General features: G+C 51.6%; 1 protein-coding gene across 1 annotated transcript in view; it reads right to left on the reverse strand.

Moving 5' to 3' along the window:
* TNPO3 (transportin 3) overlaps nucleotides 1-20,329 on the reverse strand; it is an 80,571-nt gene that overhangs the window by 4,278 nt on the left and 55,964 nt on the right. Inside the window, exons 11-21 of the mRNA XM_074942762.1 lie at nucleotides 18,357-18,496; nucleotides 17,978-18,169; nucleotides 15,475-15,566; nucleotides 14,187-14,263; nucleotides 7,975-8,035; nucleotides 7,270-7,410; nucleotides 6,468-6,584; nucleotides 4,244-4,338; nucleotides 3,407-3,563; nucleotides 2,578-2,745; nucleotides 1,705-1,817 (exon numbers count right to left, since the gene is read on the reverse strand). Of these exons, the coding sequence (XP_074798863.1) occupies nucleotides 1,705-1,817; nucleotides 2,578-2,745; nucleotides 3,407-3,563; nucleotides 4,244-4,338; nucleotides 6,468-6,584; nucleotides 7,270-7,410; nucleotides 7,975-8,035; nucleotides 14,187-14,263; nucleotides 15,475-15,566; nucleotides 17,978-18,169; nucleotides 18,357-18,496 (1,353 nt within the window). The remainder of the gene's footprint in view (nucleotides 1-1,704; nucleotides 1,818-2,577; nucleotides 2,746-3,406; nucleotides 3,564-4,243; nucleotides 4,339-6,467; nucleotides 6,585-7,269; nucleotides 7,411-7,974; nucleotides 8,036-14,186; nucleotides 14,264-15,474; nucleotides 15,567-17,977; nucleotides 18,170-18,356; nucleotides 18,497-20,329) is intronic.

Here is a 20,329-nt window from a genome sequence, read left to right on the forward strand (position 1 = left end):
CCCGTACAGACCTCTGGGGGACCCCACTATTTCCCTCTCTCCAGACCATTTATTCCTACCCTTTGTTTCCTATCTCTTAGCCCGTTACTGATCTAGGAGAGGACCTTCTCTTATCCCAGGACAACTTAATTTCCTTAAGAGCCTTTGGTGAGGGGCCTTGTCAAAAGGTTTTCTAAAAAAACATGTACACTATATCCCCTGGATCCCCCATACCCACATGATCATTGATTCCCTCAACAAATTTGAATAGTTTAGTGCTTGGGCAGGACGCTGGAGCTACCCAAATGTCTGAGAGCTACAGGGGTCACAGAGGCAATGAGTAAGCTCTCAAAGATGAGCAAGTCAAAGGGATACCAGGCCGTGGAACTGATCACTGACCCAAAGCATTCTCTTAAAACCAAGAGAAACTGGTATCTATTCCAAATGATGGTCCTCGCTACCCAAATGGCAGAGCAGCATCTTCACTCAATGCCTAGTAATCAGACACCTCCATTGCTTGAGATAACGGGAGCACCCAAGCAATCCACTTGCAGAGAGTTCTATCAGACATCAAGGCCAACATTTTCAAACATGGAGGCTCTCAAATTCCCATCTCAACATGGGACGTTATTTTCAGGGGGGCTGAGTCATCACAGCTCCCACTGAGTCAGCCTCTCGGAGAAGCCAAGTCACAGGCATCAATCCTTTCACAGTCACAGAATCCGGGGCCACCTGTGCCAAGGCAGAGACTCCAGGTTAAACAATCAGTGCTTCGGTTTTCAGGACAATCACATGGACAATCTGCGTTGTAAGTGACAGGGATTGGGTCAGTAGCTAGCTGACTGGCCAAGTGACTGGAATGGTGCGGCCTAGCTGTCAGAGCCTGGAACAACTCAGGTCTAACCCTGGCAGCTGCAGGCTCCCTCTGTGAATTGTAAATGGAAGATCAGAGACTTTCCTCACAGGAGCGGGATGCGTGCATACAGGGCTATAGCATTTATAAGTATTATTCCCGTTGGCTGATGCTTTGCGGTCTTGCTCATCTGTAAGAGCTTTTCCCTTCGTTGCCTCAGTGACCCAAAGAGCAGGGGCTGACAGCAGGGGGCAGGCTGATTCTAAGTTTACATTTAACGCTTTACATAACAAAGGAGGATTTTAGATTGGCCCCTGGGTTTTACCAGCAGAGAGTCTGCAAGTATTGCAGAGCACTCTCAGCACAAGAACCACCATGGCAGACTCCTGGGGCGCTGGCTTTAGTGGAGGTGCTAATTCTCTGTAAGGGACACCTCTGGCAGCCATTGTAGAACAATGCAGATGATCGCTGTATTTGGGGTCAGGAAGGAATTTCCCCTCAGGTCAAATTGGCAGAGCCCCTGGGGGGTTTCACCTTCCTCTGCTGCCCGGGGCACTTGTTGATTTCAATTAAAGTATATAGTGGATTCAAGGTAACTTGAAGCCTTTAAACCATGATGTGAGGACTTCAGTAACTCAGCCAGAGGATATGGGTCTATTACAGGAGGGGACGGCTGAGGTTCTGTGGCCTGCAATGTGCAGGAGGTCAGATTAGATGACCACGATGGTCCCTTCTGGCTTAAAAAGTCTCTGACGATTGAGCAGACAGTCACACGGAACAGCCCAGCGGCTGGCCCTAGATAGGTGCGAGGGGGTGACTCATGGTAACACCTGTGTGAACAAGGGCATCCTGCCAACACGGAGTTCACTCACCTAGTCACCTCCTTATGAAAGTCCGTAAGTTGTTTGTGCGTCACTTGGATGGCTCCCCCAGTTGTTTCCTTTGGTAAACCCTTCAGTGAATTCTCTAGCCAGCGACAAAATGTCTGGAGAGGGAGGGAGGAAGGAAGGAAAAAGTTAAACATTTTATTGCTGTAAAAAGAAATCTAGACCAAGTTCGGGTTCAGGTGCTGGCAGGCCCTGCATCCCCAGGCAGCGCTGCTAGTCAGCCTGCTAGGAAAGAGGGCCTATTTTTAAGTTTCATTTTTACGTGTTGTCTTTGTACGGCCGGAATGAATCATTCCAAGTGACTACTAAACCCTGCTCGTGCCCAGATACTGCTCGGAATGATTCACAACCCAGCAGGGACAGACTCAGCTCGGGTTGAGCAAGGACTGCGTTTTGTTGCAGCGGCTATCAGCCCATGGGCACCTCAAGAGCGCAATCTTCCTGCGCTGGCTGAGAACTGAGAACCCACTTTGGAGGGAGGGTGGGGAGACAGGATCGGCGGCAAGTCTTGAAGCAGGAAGGAGTGGGAACGAAGTAGAGAGAGGGACAAGCCAGCTAGCAAGAATCACAGAGCTAAAAGCACTGGGATTGGAGCATTTGAGGGAGGTGGAGTAGGGGGTGGGTACTAATCTTCACCGCTGTAATTGAAGAGGAGATGCGATTTTTTTTATTCAGCCTGGTGAAATTGACCCTGGATGTTCTGACAGCTGCTAATCGCTCGCCCCACCTTTCGTTCGATCCCATCCCCTGAATCCCCCGGGCAGGCCAGATTCTCCCCGTGCCAACACCGGGCTCAAGGCAGTCCTGCGTTAGACTTCTACTACATTTTCTTTCCAGGGGCTGCCTGGCCAACCGTACCGGCCTGTCGATCTGCATGATCTCCCAGAGCACCTCAGCTACGTCGGGCAGGGTGTAGGGCGGCAGGCAGAAGCAGCAGGTGTGCAGCAGCTGGCTCACAAGCTGCTGGCCCAGCTGGTTCATCACTTGCCCGATCAGCTCCTTCCGCAGTTCGAAGTCCTCCTCGTGCTGCAGAGGGAAGAGGGGCCGCGTGAGCAGTGCCCAGCATGGTGGCCTGGGGCACATTTCCACCTCTGCATCCCTTCCCACCTCCCAGCGCCATTTGCTCATCGAGGCCGAACTCGCTGCAGTGACCGACGCGCAGGACAGAAGAGAAGATGGAAAGGTAGCACCCTGGGTTCCGGTGCTGCCCGCTGGCACCGAGTAACCTGGCGTAGGCAGGGCACGAACACCGGCACCAACTGCCCCATGGCCCCAGCAAGCAACAACTGGCCTTTTGTTGCACGTGGCCTGAGTGAGAGCCAGGAACCAGCCTCCCGGGGCAAGGGGCCAAGAGGAGAGACCAGGGCAGCGGCGGTTCACCCTTAGGAAGGCATTTCCTCCAGCAGAGCACTGCGTGAGCGACCCTGCTGGTCTGGTTAACCTGGGAACAGCACTGCAGGCTAAGGCTCCCCATGGGCAGGTGGGAGTCCACGTCTCACCTGGCTTTGAATGGTTCATCTGTCAGCTGCAATTCCAAGAGCAACACAGATAAATGCAACACGCAAAGCAACACCCAAACCAGCCAGCCTCTCTCTCAGGTGGGGGTAAAGCTCAGCTTCCCCGAGCCGACTGGGCAGGGCCATATGTGACCCCGCCGCTAGGAGAAGAAACGCTGGGAATCACTCACGTCATTGGCCACCCCGGTGTGGACAAGGTCACGCAGGAATTTCATGACGCTGCAGTTTGCGTCCCGATGGTCCAGGGTGGTGGAGGCGATGGCCCACTGCAGGATGGGAATGATCACCTGGCTGCGGAGCAAGGTGATTGGGCTACGCTGGATGAACCTGGGCAGGGCAGAGAGAGATCAGGGTGCGATCAGTGAGGTGTGAGCTAGAAGGCAGTTTTGCTTGGCAGGCTGGTTTGGACGGACGCCCCAAGGACACAGCCGCAGTGGGGTTCAGAGGAATGTTCCCTTTGCTCCAGCGCTAGTCAGAGCAAGACCCCGGGGCCTCCAGCTCCCACCGCCCTCCTGATTCACAGGCCAGCCCCAGAAGGCAACTTCCTGACTGCAAGCTGTACTGCACTGCCCCCTGCTGGAGACTAAGTTATCCTCCATGCCGATGGCTGGAACTCGAGGAACTGGGGAAAGTCCTGACCACTTCCAAATCCAAGGTCACCCTGTGCTGCAGCCAAAGCACCTACGGCAGCTACTGAGGCGCCTGGGCTGGCAGGGGACTCTGGAGGACGTGCATGTGCCGCGAGGGTGGCTTTCTTGTGACGGTTATTGACGAGCCTCGATTCGTGGGTGCAGTGGGCAGGCCGTTCTGATAGGATTGTGAACATTAACCTAAGGGTACTGGGGGTGGGGGGGGAGTGCCATTTGTACAGCTTATAAATCCAAAGGAAGAGAGGGAGTTAAAGATGGAAACTCCCTCTGCCTGGGAAGCACTCAACCACCCAGTGCGTAAGGAGCAGAACCGGCCAGACGTAAGGGAGCAATCCCGTGTTTAGGCGGAGTGGTTACCTGGTGGCTAGCCGGAAGAGGTCGTCCACGGTGTCTGGGTGGTTCTGAAGGCCATTCTGCTGCTCTAGGAGCTGGAAGGTAGGCAAGCACAGTGCCTAGGAGAAGGGGTAAGGGGACCGGTTAATTAAATTAACGTACTCCATGATCTCTAGAGATGGCATTAGACACTGAGTTTGTCATAGATTCAGAGATATTTAGGTCAGAAGGGACCATTATGATCATCTAGTCTGACCTCCTGCACAACGCAGGCCACAGAATCTCACCCACCCACTCCTGCGATAAACCTCTCACCTATGTCTGTGCTACTGAAGTCCTCAAATTGTGGTTTAAAGACTTCAAGGAGCAGAGAATCCTCCAGCAAGTGACCCACGACCCATGCTACAGAGGAAGGCGAACAACCTCCAGGGCCTCTTCCAATCTGCCCTGGAAGAAAATTCCTTCACGACCCCAAATATGGTGATCAGCTAAACCCTGAGCATGCGGGTAAGATTCACCAAATCTCAAATCTCCAATAGCCAATGAAGATAGCTTCTGGAATCCAGTTAACATGATATGAAAGGAGTCACAAATGAATACATATCAGTGTACTGAGGCAGTTGAATAAGCTACACTCTGGCTTCTTGCATGGTGGGAAAAAGTACATGAGGAAACTCTAGTTAAGCTAGCCAATAAATTCCATTACCCTTTCTCCCACTTAAGTATACAGGCCATCAGTTATGACATGGAAATGAGGAATTCACATTTCAATTTGTCCTCAGGGTGTAGGCAGAGAAAGGGGGGAAGACGAGACAAGGGGGCAGAGGGAAGAAGAGAGAGGGGGCATGCTCACTTTGCAGCATGCAGGCTTTTCGGATTACAATGGGGCACTGTTGCGCGGGTGTCTGGTGGTTTACAGAAGTCTGAGCTCCTAGATCCAGGTGGAAGCAAAACCGCGGAGGCAGAGCACCTGGTCGCTTAACTCTCTCCCCATTTTCCTTGTCTCCCTGAATCATTCAGACTCACCCACGCAGCCAGGAGTAATACCACCCACACGCTTACAAATCGCCTTGCATTTATGGGGCTCAAATCACTTTACAAACATTAACTTAACCTCAGGGCCCCGGGGAGGCAGGAATCAGTCTCCCCGTTTTAGAGACAGGAAACCTGTCCAAGGCCAAACAGTTCTGGGACAAACCCAGGTGTCCTGACTCCAGCTGTGGGGCCTAAGCCATAGGACGGTCCCTTCCATGCTGTACACAAGCAGTGCACTAGCTGGGAGGAGCAGTCAGAGTCCAGTGATGGGGCTCCATGAGCGGCCAGGGTCCCCACAAACCAGTGAGGTGTAGCTGGCGGAGGCCTGACTTCTTGGCCACTCGCTAGCCAGCAGGTGCCAGAGATGCAGAATGGAGACAGCCAGGCTTAACCTTCACCCAGTGCTGGGAACGCGTAATGCCCCAAGCACGCAGATGCTGTGTCTGAGCCAGTCACAGCTTGGGCAGTGCCTAGATCAGGGAGCGAGCCGCGCTTTTAGAAGGAACGTTATGGGTTCAGAAGAATCATCAGTTCCTTATCCCCTTCCTCCCACCGCCCCCCACTGGGTGTTTTGATTTCCTGCGCTGGATCCATGTTTATTTACCAGCACAGGGGGCCCACGCTGGGAACACAGCGGAAGGACGTTTTTCTCCCATTCCACCAGCACCACCACAGCAGCATCAAGGAATTTCAGGTGGGGCAGGGGCTGGTTTGGGTTTCACTGACCGGGCATTTGGCACAGCGCAGCAATCCTTGCCACTAACCACAGCAATCGACACGAGGGCAGAGGGCATTTAAACAAAGCATTCCTCTTTTTGGCTGTTTACACAGCTGCTGTCTGGGCGGGAGACGTGCCCCATATCAGGTAGGGACCACTGTGAGCATCAGGCAAAGGTCATACAGTGTGCCCTGGGGAAAGCCACAGCAAGCTCGGTCCAGCGTCCCCATCTGTACCGAGGGATGCGGCTGCGCCAGCTGCTGAACGGGGACGAGTCCGAAGGGCAGCCCAGCGGAAATATTATCTAGAACATCTGAGCGACTTAGGAGCTGAAGACCCATTTTCAAAAGTGACACTTGGAAGATGAAGTCCCATCGGCTTTCAGTGAGAAACACACGGAGGGGAAAAAAGGCATCAAAAAGCTGAAGCCTAGTGGGACGGCAGGGAGCGGGTACCGTTTATACACATAACTGGACGTGCCTTCATGACACCTACCTGCAGCATGTCCAGCAGCCCCTGCCGGCAGCCTTCCTCCATCCCGTACTCGTCCACCAGGATGCTGCCAAGGTACAGGAAGCAGGAGTGCTGGTGCGCCTGGTACACGTTCACCATCTGCCAAGAACACAGCAAACTTACTTCAGCTCACATTCCACTCCAAGACACGCAGCCGACGTCAGCTGGCCCCAGCCAGGAGCTCAACAGAGCAGATGCATTTCCTACCACCGGGAAGCCCATGGCCTGGCCAGGTTTCCAGTCCCCAGTGGCGATTCGCTTGCAGTACGGGAGAAATTCTCCCCTGCAAAGGGCCAGCTTGGCCCAATACCCCAGTCTCCGCCCTGACAGAGGCCTATCCCTGGGGCTTCAATGGAGGGTGGCTGCCTGGGTCCATTCCCGTACTTAGCTGTCCCTGGAGAGCGGGGGGCTTCCAGTCCAACCGCTGTTGACAACCAACAGTTGCCCAGAAGTAGGGCTGGTTTCCCATGTCATCAGAGCAGCCGCATGCGTACTCATGAAGCCAGCACGGCTTCCTCTTACGTCGCACCTGGCTTCAGTATTTATAAAGCATTCACCACAAGAGTCTCCACCAGCTCAGAGTTACCTGTGCACCTTGACCTGTTTACAGGTATTCCAAGTGTCACACAGACTTTTAAGCGTCCCAGACCTCCCAGCCTCCTGGGGGCTGTAAATCTCACTCAGGGGCTCAGCCACCTGACCAGTTGTGAGATTTCGCGTTCTGCGCACACCGATTCAAGACACCCCAACCGGATGAGACGCTCCTCCCCCCGGGCGCGCTCACCTGCGTGACCAGCGGCTGTAGCAGGGCCGCGGACCCTTTGCCGACACAGCGGACAGCAAAGCGCAAGCACCGGCAGCAGCGTTCCACAATGCGGTTATCGGCACGATGTTTGTTCAGGGTCTCTGACAGGACCGGCCAGATCTGAGCAAGGACAACAGGGAGGGTTCGAGGCATTCAGGAGGGACCCCACAACCACCCCATTGACTACAATACTCTGCGTCCCGACAGTCCCCAACTACTGGCAAGACACACCCTCAGGCACACCACCCAACTGCCAGGCAACCGAAGCTGTGGGCACCTCCTGGATGGAAGGAATCCTTCCCGCGTATCCAGTGACCCTGGCTCTCACACAGCCATGGATCTCAAAGCACTTGGCAAAGAAGGGGCTACAACGTTTTGCTCGAGGTTTGCCTTAATTCCTCTATTTACCAAGGAAAGGAGTGAAAGCAACTAGGGTACAAGCCCATTGATTCTTCATGGGCAACTTCCCCCTCTCAGCAGTTCTACAGCAGCCTCTCTTCTCCGATTACAGGGACAAGCCAGCGGGGACTGTACTTGGGGCTCATTCCTGTTCACCAGCCCAAAGCCAAATGCCCTGTGGAGACCAGATCTGCCCCTGAGCATTCAGTGACGGGGACACCCCAATTCCTGGCTAGACGCGTACGGAGAAGGATGGCCCCAGGCCTGGCACCGATGTTCACTTACTTCCTGTATGACTTTTTGGCACGGATGGGTCTGGCCATTTTCTACAATGGGGTTGGTATGCCTGGGAAAAGCAACAAAAGGGTCAAGTGCCTTTTTAAACACGAGCTACTCTGTGTTAACTCAGTGCTGGTGAAACACACCTGGGTGACAGCCCTGACCACCGAGGGCCTCCATTCCCCCCCAGCACACGTACTGCATAAACACAAACAGAATACGCTTCCCACATCTGGAGACACGACCTGGGAGTGGGGGAGGGGAATTTAATCTCTTTAGCCCCTCTGACGAGAGGACAGACAAGAGGGTCACCTTGGGGGCTGGTTCTGCGGCTGCAGACCCATTGCGTACTGGACTCCAGCACATTTCCCAGCCAGAAGGAGTCACTAATGATAAGGCTGTACTTTATTGCCTGGTTTCCGGTTCAAGGCAGGGCATTACACACAGTAACTATGGCATGGGGTACACAGGAGCTCACCTGGCCCTCTCCACAGCAGAGAAAGTTACTTATCCTATAGTAACCAGAGGGCCTTCGAGATGTGTGGTCCCTATCTGTAGTCCACTGTGCGTACGCATGCGCTCCACACACTCAGAGACGGAGAATTCTTGAAAGCAGCTTCCATTGGTCCATGCAGGTGCCATTGTCTCCTCGTTCCTCCAGCTGAGGAGATATAGGGCGGGGCGCCCTGACCACCTTTCCAGTTCCTTTTCTGCAGCTAATTCAAGACTGCTCGGAAGCAGAGGGGAAGGATGTGGAGGTAGACTACAGATAGGGACCACACATTTCAAAGAACCTCCAGTTACCCAAACGCAGCAGTTCTCAAACTTTTGTACGGGTGACCCCTTTCACATAGCACGCCTCTGAGTGTGACCCCCCTTATAAATTAAAAACATTTTTTTATATATTTAACACCATTATAAATGCTGGAGGCGAAGTGGGGTTTGGGGTGGAGGTTGGCAGCTCGCGACCCCCCATGTAATAACCTCGCGACGCCCTGTGGAGTCCCGACCCCCAGTTTGAGAACCTCTGCTCTAAGGTAAGTAACTTTCTCTTCTTTAAGTGCTGGTCCTGATCTGTATTCCACTGGCAGCGACTGACCAGCAGGACTCAAGGCAGATGGGGGGCCCGCGGATGCAGGCAGCAGAGCTGTTTCAGGGACTGCTGTCCCCAAGCAGGCGTCAGCAGAGGAGTCCTGCACTGAAGCATGTCTTGGGAGCGTGCGGAAGGAACTCCATGCAGCTGCTTTGCAAATGTCAAGCAGAGTCACTTCTTGAAGCGATGCCATTGACGTGGCTTGCATTCTTGTCGAGTGCGCCTCACCCCAGGTGGGGGAGGAAGATTAGATAGCCGAGAGAGTAAGATACAGCCAGAGATCCATTTGGAGATCCTCAGAAGATACAGGCTTGACCTGGGACTCTTCCCGCTACAGCGATAAACAGCCTGGGAGATTTTTTGACTGGCTTTGTCCTTGTGCAGATAAAAAGACCAGGCTTGTTGATGGGATGGAGCCTTCTTCAGATGTGTGGTGTTTTGGAAGAGACACAGTTAAGTGGCCTGACTGGTTCAGGTGAAAAACTGCTTTGGGGGGTGAGTTTAGAATGTAAAACACAATGAAATGGTCTCTATGGAACACAGTGTAAGGCGGATTCACCATCAGCGCTCCGAGCTCACCCACCTTCCTGGCTGAGGTGACGGCTACCAGGAATGCAACTTTCATGGGAAGGATAGACATGGAACATGTAGCGAGGGGCTCAAAGGGAGGCCTAGTGAGGACCCAAAGAACAAAGTTTAAGTCCCATTGAGGAACAGGTTTCCTTACTGGCGGAAAGGTTTGGATTAGACCCTTCCAGAATCTGGTAGTCAGTGGGTGAGTGAAAATTGAGCAACCAGCGGAAGGTGGGTGGATCGCCCTGATTGCTGCCAGGTGGACCCATAAAGAATTGATGGGAAAAGACCCGCTGTGTTGAGGGAAAGAAGATAGTCTAGAATACGGGGAATACCCGGAGCTTCTGGGCATTAAGTTTTTGTTGCACCCAGATAAAGAAATGCTTCCACTTGCTACGCACCGTTTTCTAGAGGAATCTTTTCACCTGTTGGTAAGGATTGTTTGCTCGGCTTCTGAGCATGAACATTCTAGAGTTTGAGCCCATCCAAAAACCACGCCCTGAGATGGGAGTGCTTATGGGTTGGGGTGCTTGATTCTGCCCTTCCCCTGGGGCAGATCAGAAAGGGCCAAATGACGACATGTGTAGGAGACTCGGGAACCACAACTGTCTGAGCCAGTTGGGACTGATGAGAGTGTCTTGTCCAGACGAATGTTCTGTAAGACCCGATGTGGGAATGGTAAGGGAAGGAAGGCAGAATTCAGATGGTCCGACCACAGAAGGAGAGCGCTGCCCTGAGAGCAATGTCCTAGGCCTCGTCTGGAGTAGTGTATGTTGCCCTTTGTTTGTCAGAGGCAAAGAGACCTCCTGTGGAGGTTCCCCATCGAGCAAAACTACTGTTTACCACGGAGGCATGGTCGATAGCAAAGTGTCTGCTGAAGGAGTCCACCAGCAGATTTTGATTTCCTGGACGGTGAACTGCTGACAGGGTGATGATATTGCTGATGTACCAATTTCACTTCGGCACACAGGGGAATGGATCCCACTCCTCCCTGCTTGTTGATGTAAAAGACGGTCGTCATATTGCCTGACGCTACGAGGACTCAGGGACCTGAATGAATGTGAGAAAGGGTTGGGCTGCTCTCAAGTTCCAGAATATCGCTGTGCATCCTGGTGTCTCAGGATGTCCACATGCCTTGCGCTGTCTGGCTGTCCATTTGAGCTCCCCAGCTTAAAAGGGAGGCATCTATAGTGACTGTCGTGTCTGGTGAGAGGGGAAGGAAGGGAACGCCCATGCATGCCTGGTGGGGATACTTCCACCACAGTGGAGATGATGTTTCTTTAGTGGGAAGAGTTCCTATAGCATTCATGGACTGTTGGTTTGGGGAGTACGCTGTTCTGAGCCATGGCTGCAGGCAATGAAGATGGAGTCTGACAAATGGTGTGATAAGCACAGATGAAGCCATGTGCCCCAGGACGGAAAGACATTCTGATTGGTGTTTGAGGGTGGTTCACGACCTGATCTACGAGGTCCTTCATCGCTTGGAATCTGTACACTGGCAGATAAGCCCTTGCCATGACTGACTTTAGGGAAGCTCCGATGAAGTCTACAGTTTGTGTTGCAGTGACGACAGACTTTTCCGAGTTCATGCCGACCCCTAGGGAAGACAGGAGTTAGAGCACTGATGAAGTCGACTCATAAGCTTCTTGACATGTCTTGGCAATGAGACAGAGATAGGGGAAGATGGTGAAGCTGTGATACCTCATATGGGCTGCTACTACCAAAAAGAACTTGTCAGAGACCCTAAGGGCAGTAGCAAGACCAAATGGGAGCGCTCGGTGTTGAAAATGGTCAGGGGCCACCATGAACTTAAGACAATATCTGAGTGGGGTGAATGTCCACGTGAAACTACGTGCCCTTCATATCGAGAGCTGTAAACCACATGCCCCTTTCCAGGAATGGGATCACAGATGCCAGTGTGACCGTGCAAAATTTCAGTCTGTGAATAGAAGAGGCTGAGATGACAGAGACTGAGGATAGGTCTCCAGCCCCCCTTCTTTTTGGGTATCCCGAAAGCATGAAGCCATGATTCACAGTGCTGCACCTACTGCTGATTGAGCAGTGGGCCTGGCAACCAACTTGCCTTCCTCAACGAGAGCTCGTAACGGAGCTCCATCTTGTTGTGGAAGCTTGTCCAAGTCCATGAACTTGGAATAGTTCAGGTAATCATACTTTGGCAACAGTACTTGGTAACTGGCTATTCTGAACTGAAGGCTAATAGAAAGGAAGACCTTCCTTCCCAATAAAATCAATGCATTTACCCTCTGTATTGACTGGAGTAGGTCTAGGATGCTGCTGTCTAGATATCTCCATGGCAGTCTGGACAACCGAAGAGTTGGGCGCAGGATGAGAAAAGAAATTCCACCCCTTTGGCTGGGACGATATGGTGTTTTTCTGCCATCTTCAGAAGGGGTGAAAGTGACTGTTCTAGCTCATTCGTTAACCAGAAGTGCTATTCAGCTGGATCCAGATCTTTGGAGAACATCCAGGAGTTTACATTGAGGATCCTAAACTTCCTCCAGGGAGATCTGTAGCTCCTCTGTAACCTTACACAACAATTCCTGGAACTGTTTGCGATCATCGCTGCAGGGATGGGTATCAGAGTGACTGCTTCATCCAGAGATAAGGACAGTCTCCATTGGTACCACCGGATCCTGCTCATAAACTTGCTCTTCCATGGGGCCAGAGGAAGCTCTGGCTGTCCTCTCGCAGGGAAGGGATAGACTGACTCCCTCGTGGATCATGTCGACTCTGGAAGATGGTCCAGGTCCCTGGGACTCCAGAACAGACAGTAGGAGGGGTCAAATGGGGGGTTGTGGAGGTCCCCATGGCATGGGGTACCAATGGTTCTGAGGTAGGTAATGAGATAGGCGTTGGTTCCAGGCTGGTCTGGGAAGGCGTGCCCTGGAGGAAGTGATGTCGGTTCCTTGGGTGATTCAGTCTCCCAAGGGGGAAAAAAAAAAAAGCCAATTCTGAATCCATTGGCCAAACCGACGGTTCCGCGGGAGGGAAATGACGCCTGGACAATGGAATGGGAGACAGACTCCTCCGACAAACTGCATCTCCTGGTGGAGTCAACGCCTCCCTCAAGAGGCAAGGACCTTATGGTGATGGAGACTGGAGATCAGGGAGACCAAAAATGTCAGATGTAGCGCAAGATTCTGTTCGCCCCAGAATAGGAGGTGGTCCGTCTGCCTGAACCAACGGAGCCGGAGGAGTTAGTTTGTGCCACAGTCGGGCAAGGCAGAGGTAGTACTGTTGGTGGTTGAGACTCTCTACGGTTGCCTTTTGCCAGTGCCAGAGGCACTGTTGCCAGCAGAGTGGTTTGGTGCCAATGGAGCCCTGGGTTTGTGGCCCTTTTTGTCATGCCCCCGAGCCGACTCATGGCACAGGCTGAGGAGAAAGACTTGCTTGACTTAAGCAGGGTTGTATCTGGCTGCTTTGAAATGGATTTAGAGGAGAATTTGCTCTTGTGCTTATGAGAGCACTCCCGGCCCACCCGACAAGACCCCAGCAGGGGGTCTGTAGGAGTTCATTCCCTCGCTCCTAAGTCTGACTTCACGGCATGAAACGCACTCCTTGCTGAGTCAGGCCAATGTATGGGGTGTCCCCCAGCTGGGGCCTGACTGCAGCCTCAAGACCTTCTCCATTAAGTGCTTCTTCAGAGGAAGTTTCCACTCCTCACAGGTATGACTGAGGAAAGAGTGGCAGATAGTAAACCTTGCTGCAACGTGAGCTTCCCCCAAGGATACTACGATATGTATGCCTGTGACAATGGAAGCAGCTCAGTGAATGGTGGGACTTTCCATTCCCCACTCGGCTGGACAAAGACACTCCCTCTGAGCTACATCTTTATACCTTGATACAAACAAGTTAGTTACTGTCCCTCTGACATAGTTAGTTACTGCCCCCTGACGTGGCTAGTTATCACCCATCACCTCGTACATGTTGGTTTAAAACAAACATTTTTATTACGTACTGTTATCCTGACCTTATCTTTTAGGAGGGGTCAGTGTGTTCCTTTTATCCTTGGGGAATGTTTTTGAACCATCCTTGATATGGCTGTGTTTGTGTGAGCACTCTGTGTGTAGTACTTCTTAGGAATGTGAATTTCTGCAATATCAGCCCTGTTCTTGCCAGATTCTGTGAGCAGGTCCTGCCTCATACCAGGCCTATGATACAAGGGCTTATGTCTCAGGCTCTCTTCCTACTACAAGAAGGAACTTGAGAGGCGGTTGGTCTGTTTTGCCCTTTATCTCCTGGATTGGAGGCACAGGACAGCGAGGGCATATGTGCAGATCAATGGACACTGCTTTCAGGAACTCTGACAGCAGGCGCCTGGATACATGCATACCCACAGTGGAATAACATAGGGCGAGCGCACTTGAAGAAGAATGTATTGTTTTTACAGACCTTTGTAAATGAGAACCTCTGGCTGGTTCAGGGATTTTAAGTTGATCTAGAGAGATCAGCAGGCCCCATCCAGCCCCCAGCAAGACAATCTTGCTCAGAAGCTCCCAACAAAGCCTGCATTAGTCCCCACCTCTCTTACCTAAATATGACAGCCAGTCGATCTAGGGGCACAGTGGGGTCTGAAGACAGGCCATTGCTCGGCTCCTGAGACAGCAGCTGGAGAAAAAAAGCAAAATTAGCTGAGATTTCAGTGACCATAAGGAGCTCCGTTCTGAATGGCTGTTGTCCCGAGAACACAAAGTAAACTATGCCTCTTTCACACCTCACAAGCAATGTTCATGTCTCAGACTCCCCATGTTCTGGCCAATGCAGAGCAGAAGACTTCTGTTCCTAGAGAGAGAGGCAGCAGGCCAGAAGTGGGGAGTATCACGCTATGAGCCTGAAGGGAGAGATGTGGAACTAGGGCTTGTGAAAAGATTTGAGTGGTGACTAGTCTCAGCTGCACAAGATGGGAAGTTCCTGCTACCTACGGCTTTTCCATGGGGCATTCAGAGCTTACTTGACAGGGATTTCAGACAGAATGGCAAAAGAGAGCCCTACCAGGAGGAGACAAACTGATCAGCTGGTGAGCGCGCTTCACAAGTTACTCACATCAAACTGTACACCACACTTAACTCAGCTTCCACAACAGAGAGGGAGCCATTCAGCCCACCTGGCTCCAAAATGGCAGGTCATTTTAGGAATGACATATGGGAGTATCCCATGCAAGCTTACTTAGCTGCCCCTCCCCTCACTTCCCAGCCCTTTCCACTTTTTACCTTCCTTTAGCCAAGACTCTAAATGAAAAGGCAGCGTGGGCTACTTATACTTCAGGGATGGGTAAGTGGCCCGTGACCACCATCAACTACACTGTAGGGCTACAGTCCATAGAGACTATAGATTTCAGCATGCAACGATCCATCTTGATCACAGCAGAGATGAAGCACTGCATGCTGGGAGATACAACATGAGGAGACTAGCTCCATACTGAAGCTGCAATCGGCTACATTTCATGCAAATTGGCTCATGTATTGACAACACTTTCAAGCGTTCTGCAAATCTGGTTCTTACACCTCTTTAAGCTACTATGCTCCTCAGCTGGTGTCAATCTGTGTAGCTGCACTGACTTCAGCGAGCTACAGCAGCGAGTGCCAGCGGAAGTCATGACGCTGCATTTTCAGGTCTCGCTTCACGTTGTTGCCGTTCCCACATTATTTCCCCAGGCTCAGAACAGTAAGTTGCTCAGGGCTATGGCACTTGAAGAACACTGCAGCCACAGTGGAAGTTTTCTACTGAGCAACACACAGAAAATTCTTACTACAGACTGGCATAACCAACCCGGCTGCAGAACAAGGCAAAAGTTCTGCAACTGCAGTGCCCCGAAGTACCTTTTTCAGTGCCATCACCTGAACGGCACACAGTTCGCTGAGGCACTCTGCTATCTTTTCCAAGGGTAGCCGGGCAAGAACTAACGCTGTCCCTGGAATGCAAGAGGAAAAGAATTCAGGGAGAAGGTCGAGTGGAAGTTTAGTCAGTTTCAGACACTAAATGAACAAGTTTCCCCACATGGATCCAACTGCAGCAAAATCAATTGGAAATCTCCCTACACACAGCAGGAAAAAACATCTAATAATATCCACATGGCCTGACTGGACATGAAGTTATTACTCCTCAGATAAAACACATTCCTCTGAATATACCACAACTTGGCATTGCTGCTTCATTTTGATCAGACGCTGAAATGGATGTGTGGGATGGAAGACGAAAGATGCTGGCGTGCTGGAGTAAGAGAAGAACCTAGATGAATGAAAAAATCTAGCAACCCCACTCAAATCACACCTGACCTGAAAAGAAAAGCACGATGCACCATTGAGCTTAGAATAGGCACAAAACATTTCTGTCAGCATTCATACCATGCCTATCAGTGTAGCATATAAACCCCTTTCTGAAATAGCATGTCATCATGTAGTAAAAGCTCTTTATATTTCAGCCTAATTGCAATAATCCTGGAAAATTACACACTTCTGGGGGACGGAAAAAAAAAAGTAAAAGCTTATACTACAGCATTTTAGGGGTCTTACAGTCGGTACAAAATCAAACACCACTTGCATTGCCCCGTCACTGCCTATTGCTGTAAGGGCCCGTGGTAACAGCAGCACCTTACCTAAAATGTACTCAGAGCACAAACATAAAATGATATGCAAAATGTGTTAATGCAACATAAAGGGTGCAGTCAGGCACTGGTCAGGAAATGTACAAGTTAAGGTTGCAACAGCAGCAGTCGTTTTAGCCAAGTGTCACTCAGTGCAAGTTTCCTGGCATGTGTTTTACAACGTAAATTGGAAATTGCATATTAAACCAGAAAACACGGACAGCGTTACCTCTCCTTGACATGGCCAATACAATACTGCTGAGGGAACCTTCACTTTGCCCTTTCCTAACCATGCAATTCAATGTTCTGGTATCAAAACTCACGAGTATTTAAACTCCTTAATGCAATGTGTTGTTTTGTTTAAAGAAAACAAACCCTCCAGGCAGTGCAAGTGCTAGGATAGCCTGAAACTCTTAAAAAAAAAAAAAAAAAAAAGTTAGATGCAAGGTCCTGCAAATCTTTAACGCAAGCCACATTACAGATGCACAAGCAATTAAACAGCTAACGACATACATTGATAAGCAAGTACAGTAAAAGCTAGGTTATCCGACACTTTACCAACTGGAAAGCGCTATAAACTGGCATTTCTGATCTTACTGAAAGTCCGGTTTATAGTACAGTTGGTGCAGAGCAGGCAGGTGGCTCGGCTTGCTCGCCCTGCCCCGCCCCAAGCGCTGGCCCCACAGCTCCCATTGGCCGGGAATCGCGGCCAATGGAAGCTGCGAGGGCGGTGCCTGTGGGCGGAGGCAGCGCACAGAGCTGTCAAGCCACGCCTCCACCTGCAGGCCAAGAGCTCCCATTGGCTGTGGTTCCCGGCAAATGGGCGCTCCGGAGCCAGCGCTCGGGGCATGGTGAGTACACAGAGCTGCCTAGCCACGCCTCTGCCTAGGAGCAGCAGGGACATGTCGCTGCTTCCAGGGAGCCGCCTGAGATGAGCGCCGCCTGGATCCGGCGCCCCGAATCCCCTCCCATGCCCCAACCCTCTGCCCTAAGCCTTCCTGCACCCAAACTCCCTCCCAGAGCCCACGCCCCTCACCCCTCTCATGCCCCAACCCCGAGCCCCTTCCCAACACCCAAACTCCCTCCCTCTTAGTTAACCGGAAATTTTTTTACCTACTGGCACCCTCTATTCCCCCAACATGCTGGATAAAGCTTTTACTGTACTTCTGAAAGACAGCTTGCTGCTTGAAGACCTTAATGCAAGTTGATGGCTATTGAAATACATTGAAGAATGAACATTAAGAACTGCACGAGTGCAAATCAGTCTGTTTCCAGAAGTACAAAAACTTTTGTTTTCCACTGTGCATGAGCAGAAGCCAGTTTCCATGAACTCAAAACTATTATCAGACTAGCTTCAAATTCGGTCCCATTGGTACTTAAGAATATTTTCATGCTACATTTCAACGTTCTACCAGAGTCGCTGAATGAAGTGCGGCAGTAGGTTTTAAAGCAGAAAACCTGTATTTTTCTACTTCTTCTTCAGAGCTGAGCATAACTGAAAAAATTCTGATCCAACTTTCTTTAAAACAAAACAAAAAATCACCTTTGGGCCAAGAACAGGCATGGAAAATTCTGGCCTGAAAGTGATTTGGTCAGAATTCATTGTGATTTGAGAATGTCAACTGAAGCGTGACACTGGGGGCTGTAATACACCCCCTCGGTGACCCTCACAATATCGAGTGCACGTCTGCACTAAGCAGTAAGTCCTGACAGCGGTGTCTGGGCATGTGAGGAAATACCTTTAAGGAGTCCCACAGCAGCCTCTGGAGACAGCATGAAGGAGTCGAGGGAGCGGGCAATCTCCAGCAGGCCGTTAAAGTGCTGAGCCATATGGTCCCGGCATACTGAGCAGATATTGTGAATAGCTTTGGCAGCAGCAGAGGCCAGTGACTTTTCACAGAGACCTTTCATCAAGTAACCCAGCACAGGATCTGAGAAGAGAAGAAACCCACAAGGAGACACTGGATTATACAGAGGACTCCCACAGCTTCATTTTCTGCCTCATTCTAGAAGGCACACTGGTTTATCTGTCCCGCATTGACCTCGGAGAGGTCACACTTCCCAGAGGGAAGCCAGCTGAAGTGCAGAGACTGAGCTAGTGTCAACGGCTAGACTCACCCAGGAACTGAGGGTTTCTGTCCACGACTTCACTCATTTCTCCCACCAGCTCGATGCTGGTGTAGCGGACAGCAGTGTGTACGGATTCGGGGAGGCGCACCACCCCCTCCAGCACCTCCACCAGCGTCGGGTTGTTCTCCCTGGGGACAGAGGACAGTGGTTACTCAGTATCTGGCACAGTCAGTCCTATTCCCAAGCAAGAAACCAACAGTTCCATCGATTCTGCTATTTGAAGGCTGAAAGTACCAGCTAGATCAAGGAACCATGCGGTGCTACCCTGAGGAGCCTGGATAGAGAGTCTGACACACCGCCCAGCGGGGGCCCAGTATCTTTAACAGTAACTGTAACAATACTCAGCACTTAAACGCTATTCAGTCCAAGCTTTACACTGGGGAGCGGACCACCAAGCTCCAGAATACTAGTGGCAAGAAGGAGCAGCAAGCTGAAGAAGAGTGAATGAGAAGAGCCATCTGGTAAGAGCCAGGGTTATGGGGCAAGACAGAGAGGAAAACACTCAGCAAGGAATTCAACGGGCATTCCTGTTTAACCCTGAGAGGGTTGCACTCAGATCATTGTGGGGCTCCTACTTGGATGGCACACAGGACCCTTCCATCGCCACCTACTCCACTGGACACAAAAAGCATCTCTAAGATACAAGAAATCCAACTCATCAGCCCTAGACATCATCTGTTTTATCCTGCCCTGAACCATCAGCTATGCCCTGAACTAGGGGAAGTGCGCCTCCTAGTGGTACCAGAAGGGAATTCAGCCCTATTGGTGGAGGTGTCTCACTCCACCAGTGTGCCTGTGTTTTCAGCTGTTAACCAAGTTATCAGCGACCAGGAGGAGCCACAGTGGGAAAGGCTGTGTTCAGAGGAACAAGGGTCAGTGACCCGGGAGACACAAAGCAACAAGATGGTCAAGCTCTCGGAAACCTCCATTCTTGCTACAGGGGAATGACGTTAGAAAGAAGAAGAAGAGCAACAGGATGAGTTTTGATGCTTGGCAGTCTGAGCTGGTGAATCTACAGGCAACAGACTATCAACCACCTCTTCCCTGGAGCACCTGCCCCGTAGAGACCGGATAGATTTGTTCTGGAAAAACTTGAACACCTTGCCAACACTTAATTTATTCTCCCCCCCTCGTTTTGCTAGTCCTCTGTGACTCAGTCGTCTGGTGTCAGGGCATCCCGGACAACCAGACAACAGAGAGCGCCAGCCTCCAGGGACCGGCACAGTTACGGAATTCCTAGCCCCCTGACCTTCCCCTCTACCAGCCGGGAAGCAGTGGCCTTCTGGATCCTAGGGCCGCTGCCAGCAGGGGATGCGCCAATAATCGTTTTACAGACTCGTGACGCGAGCTGCAATTGAAACAGTACTTTACAGAGTTGTTCCCTGCCCTGAAGGGCTCCCCGCCTTCCACAAGCCAGACGAGAGATACCAGGCAGTAACATCGGGAGGGATTTGAGGAGCAGAGGGTGTTGGCGGATGGCACTGGCTGAGGGTGCATTAAGGAGTGGGGCTGGGAAAGAACAGAGAATGGGGAGAATGAAGGCAGAGGCCGGGTGATGCACGGTCCTGACGGGACACAAGGAGGGAGTCCAGCACTGAGGTATCTGGGGCTCCTCACTTACGTTTCACATCAGCAGGAATCTCTCTCTCGACTGAGGAGCCCTGTGGCACACGGAAGGTCTCTGCATAAGCTCGCAGGACCTGCATTTTTAGCGGGTAAACCTGACTTGCTGGTTGGGGGGACAGCGGCTCAAGCGCTACAGACAAGAGCAACTCGGAGCTGCTCAGGGTATTTTCAGCCGTCCCTGAATCTTGGCAACTGGTACTCCTGGGGGGGTCCTGCACCCCAGTGGGGGCACAGCATTCGTACCTGCCGCAGATCTCTTGGCTCCCCCACAGAACAATGAGGGAGCAAAGAAATCTGTGGGGAAAAACACGCCCCTTCCGCGGCAGCCTGGGCGC

This window comes from Natator depressus, chromosome 1 (assembly GCF_965152275.1).
Source record: "Natator depressus isolate rNatDep1 chromosome 1, rNatDep2.hap1, whole genome shotgun sequence".
Taxonomy (NCBI): domain Eukaryota; kingdom Metazoa; phylum Chordata; order Testudines; family Cheloniidae; genus Natator; species Natator depressus.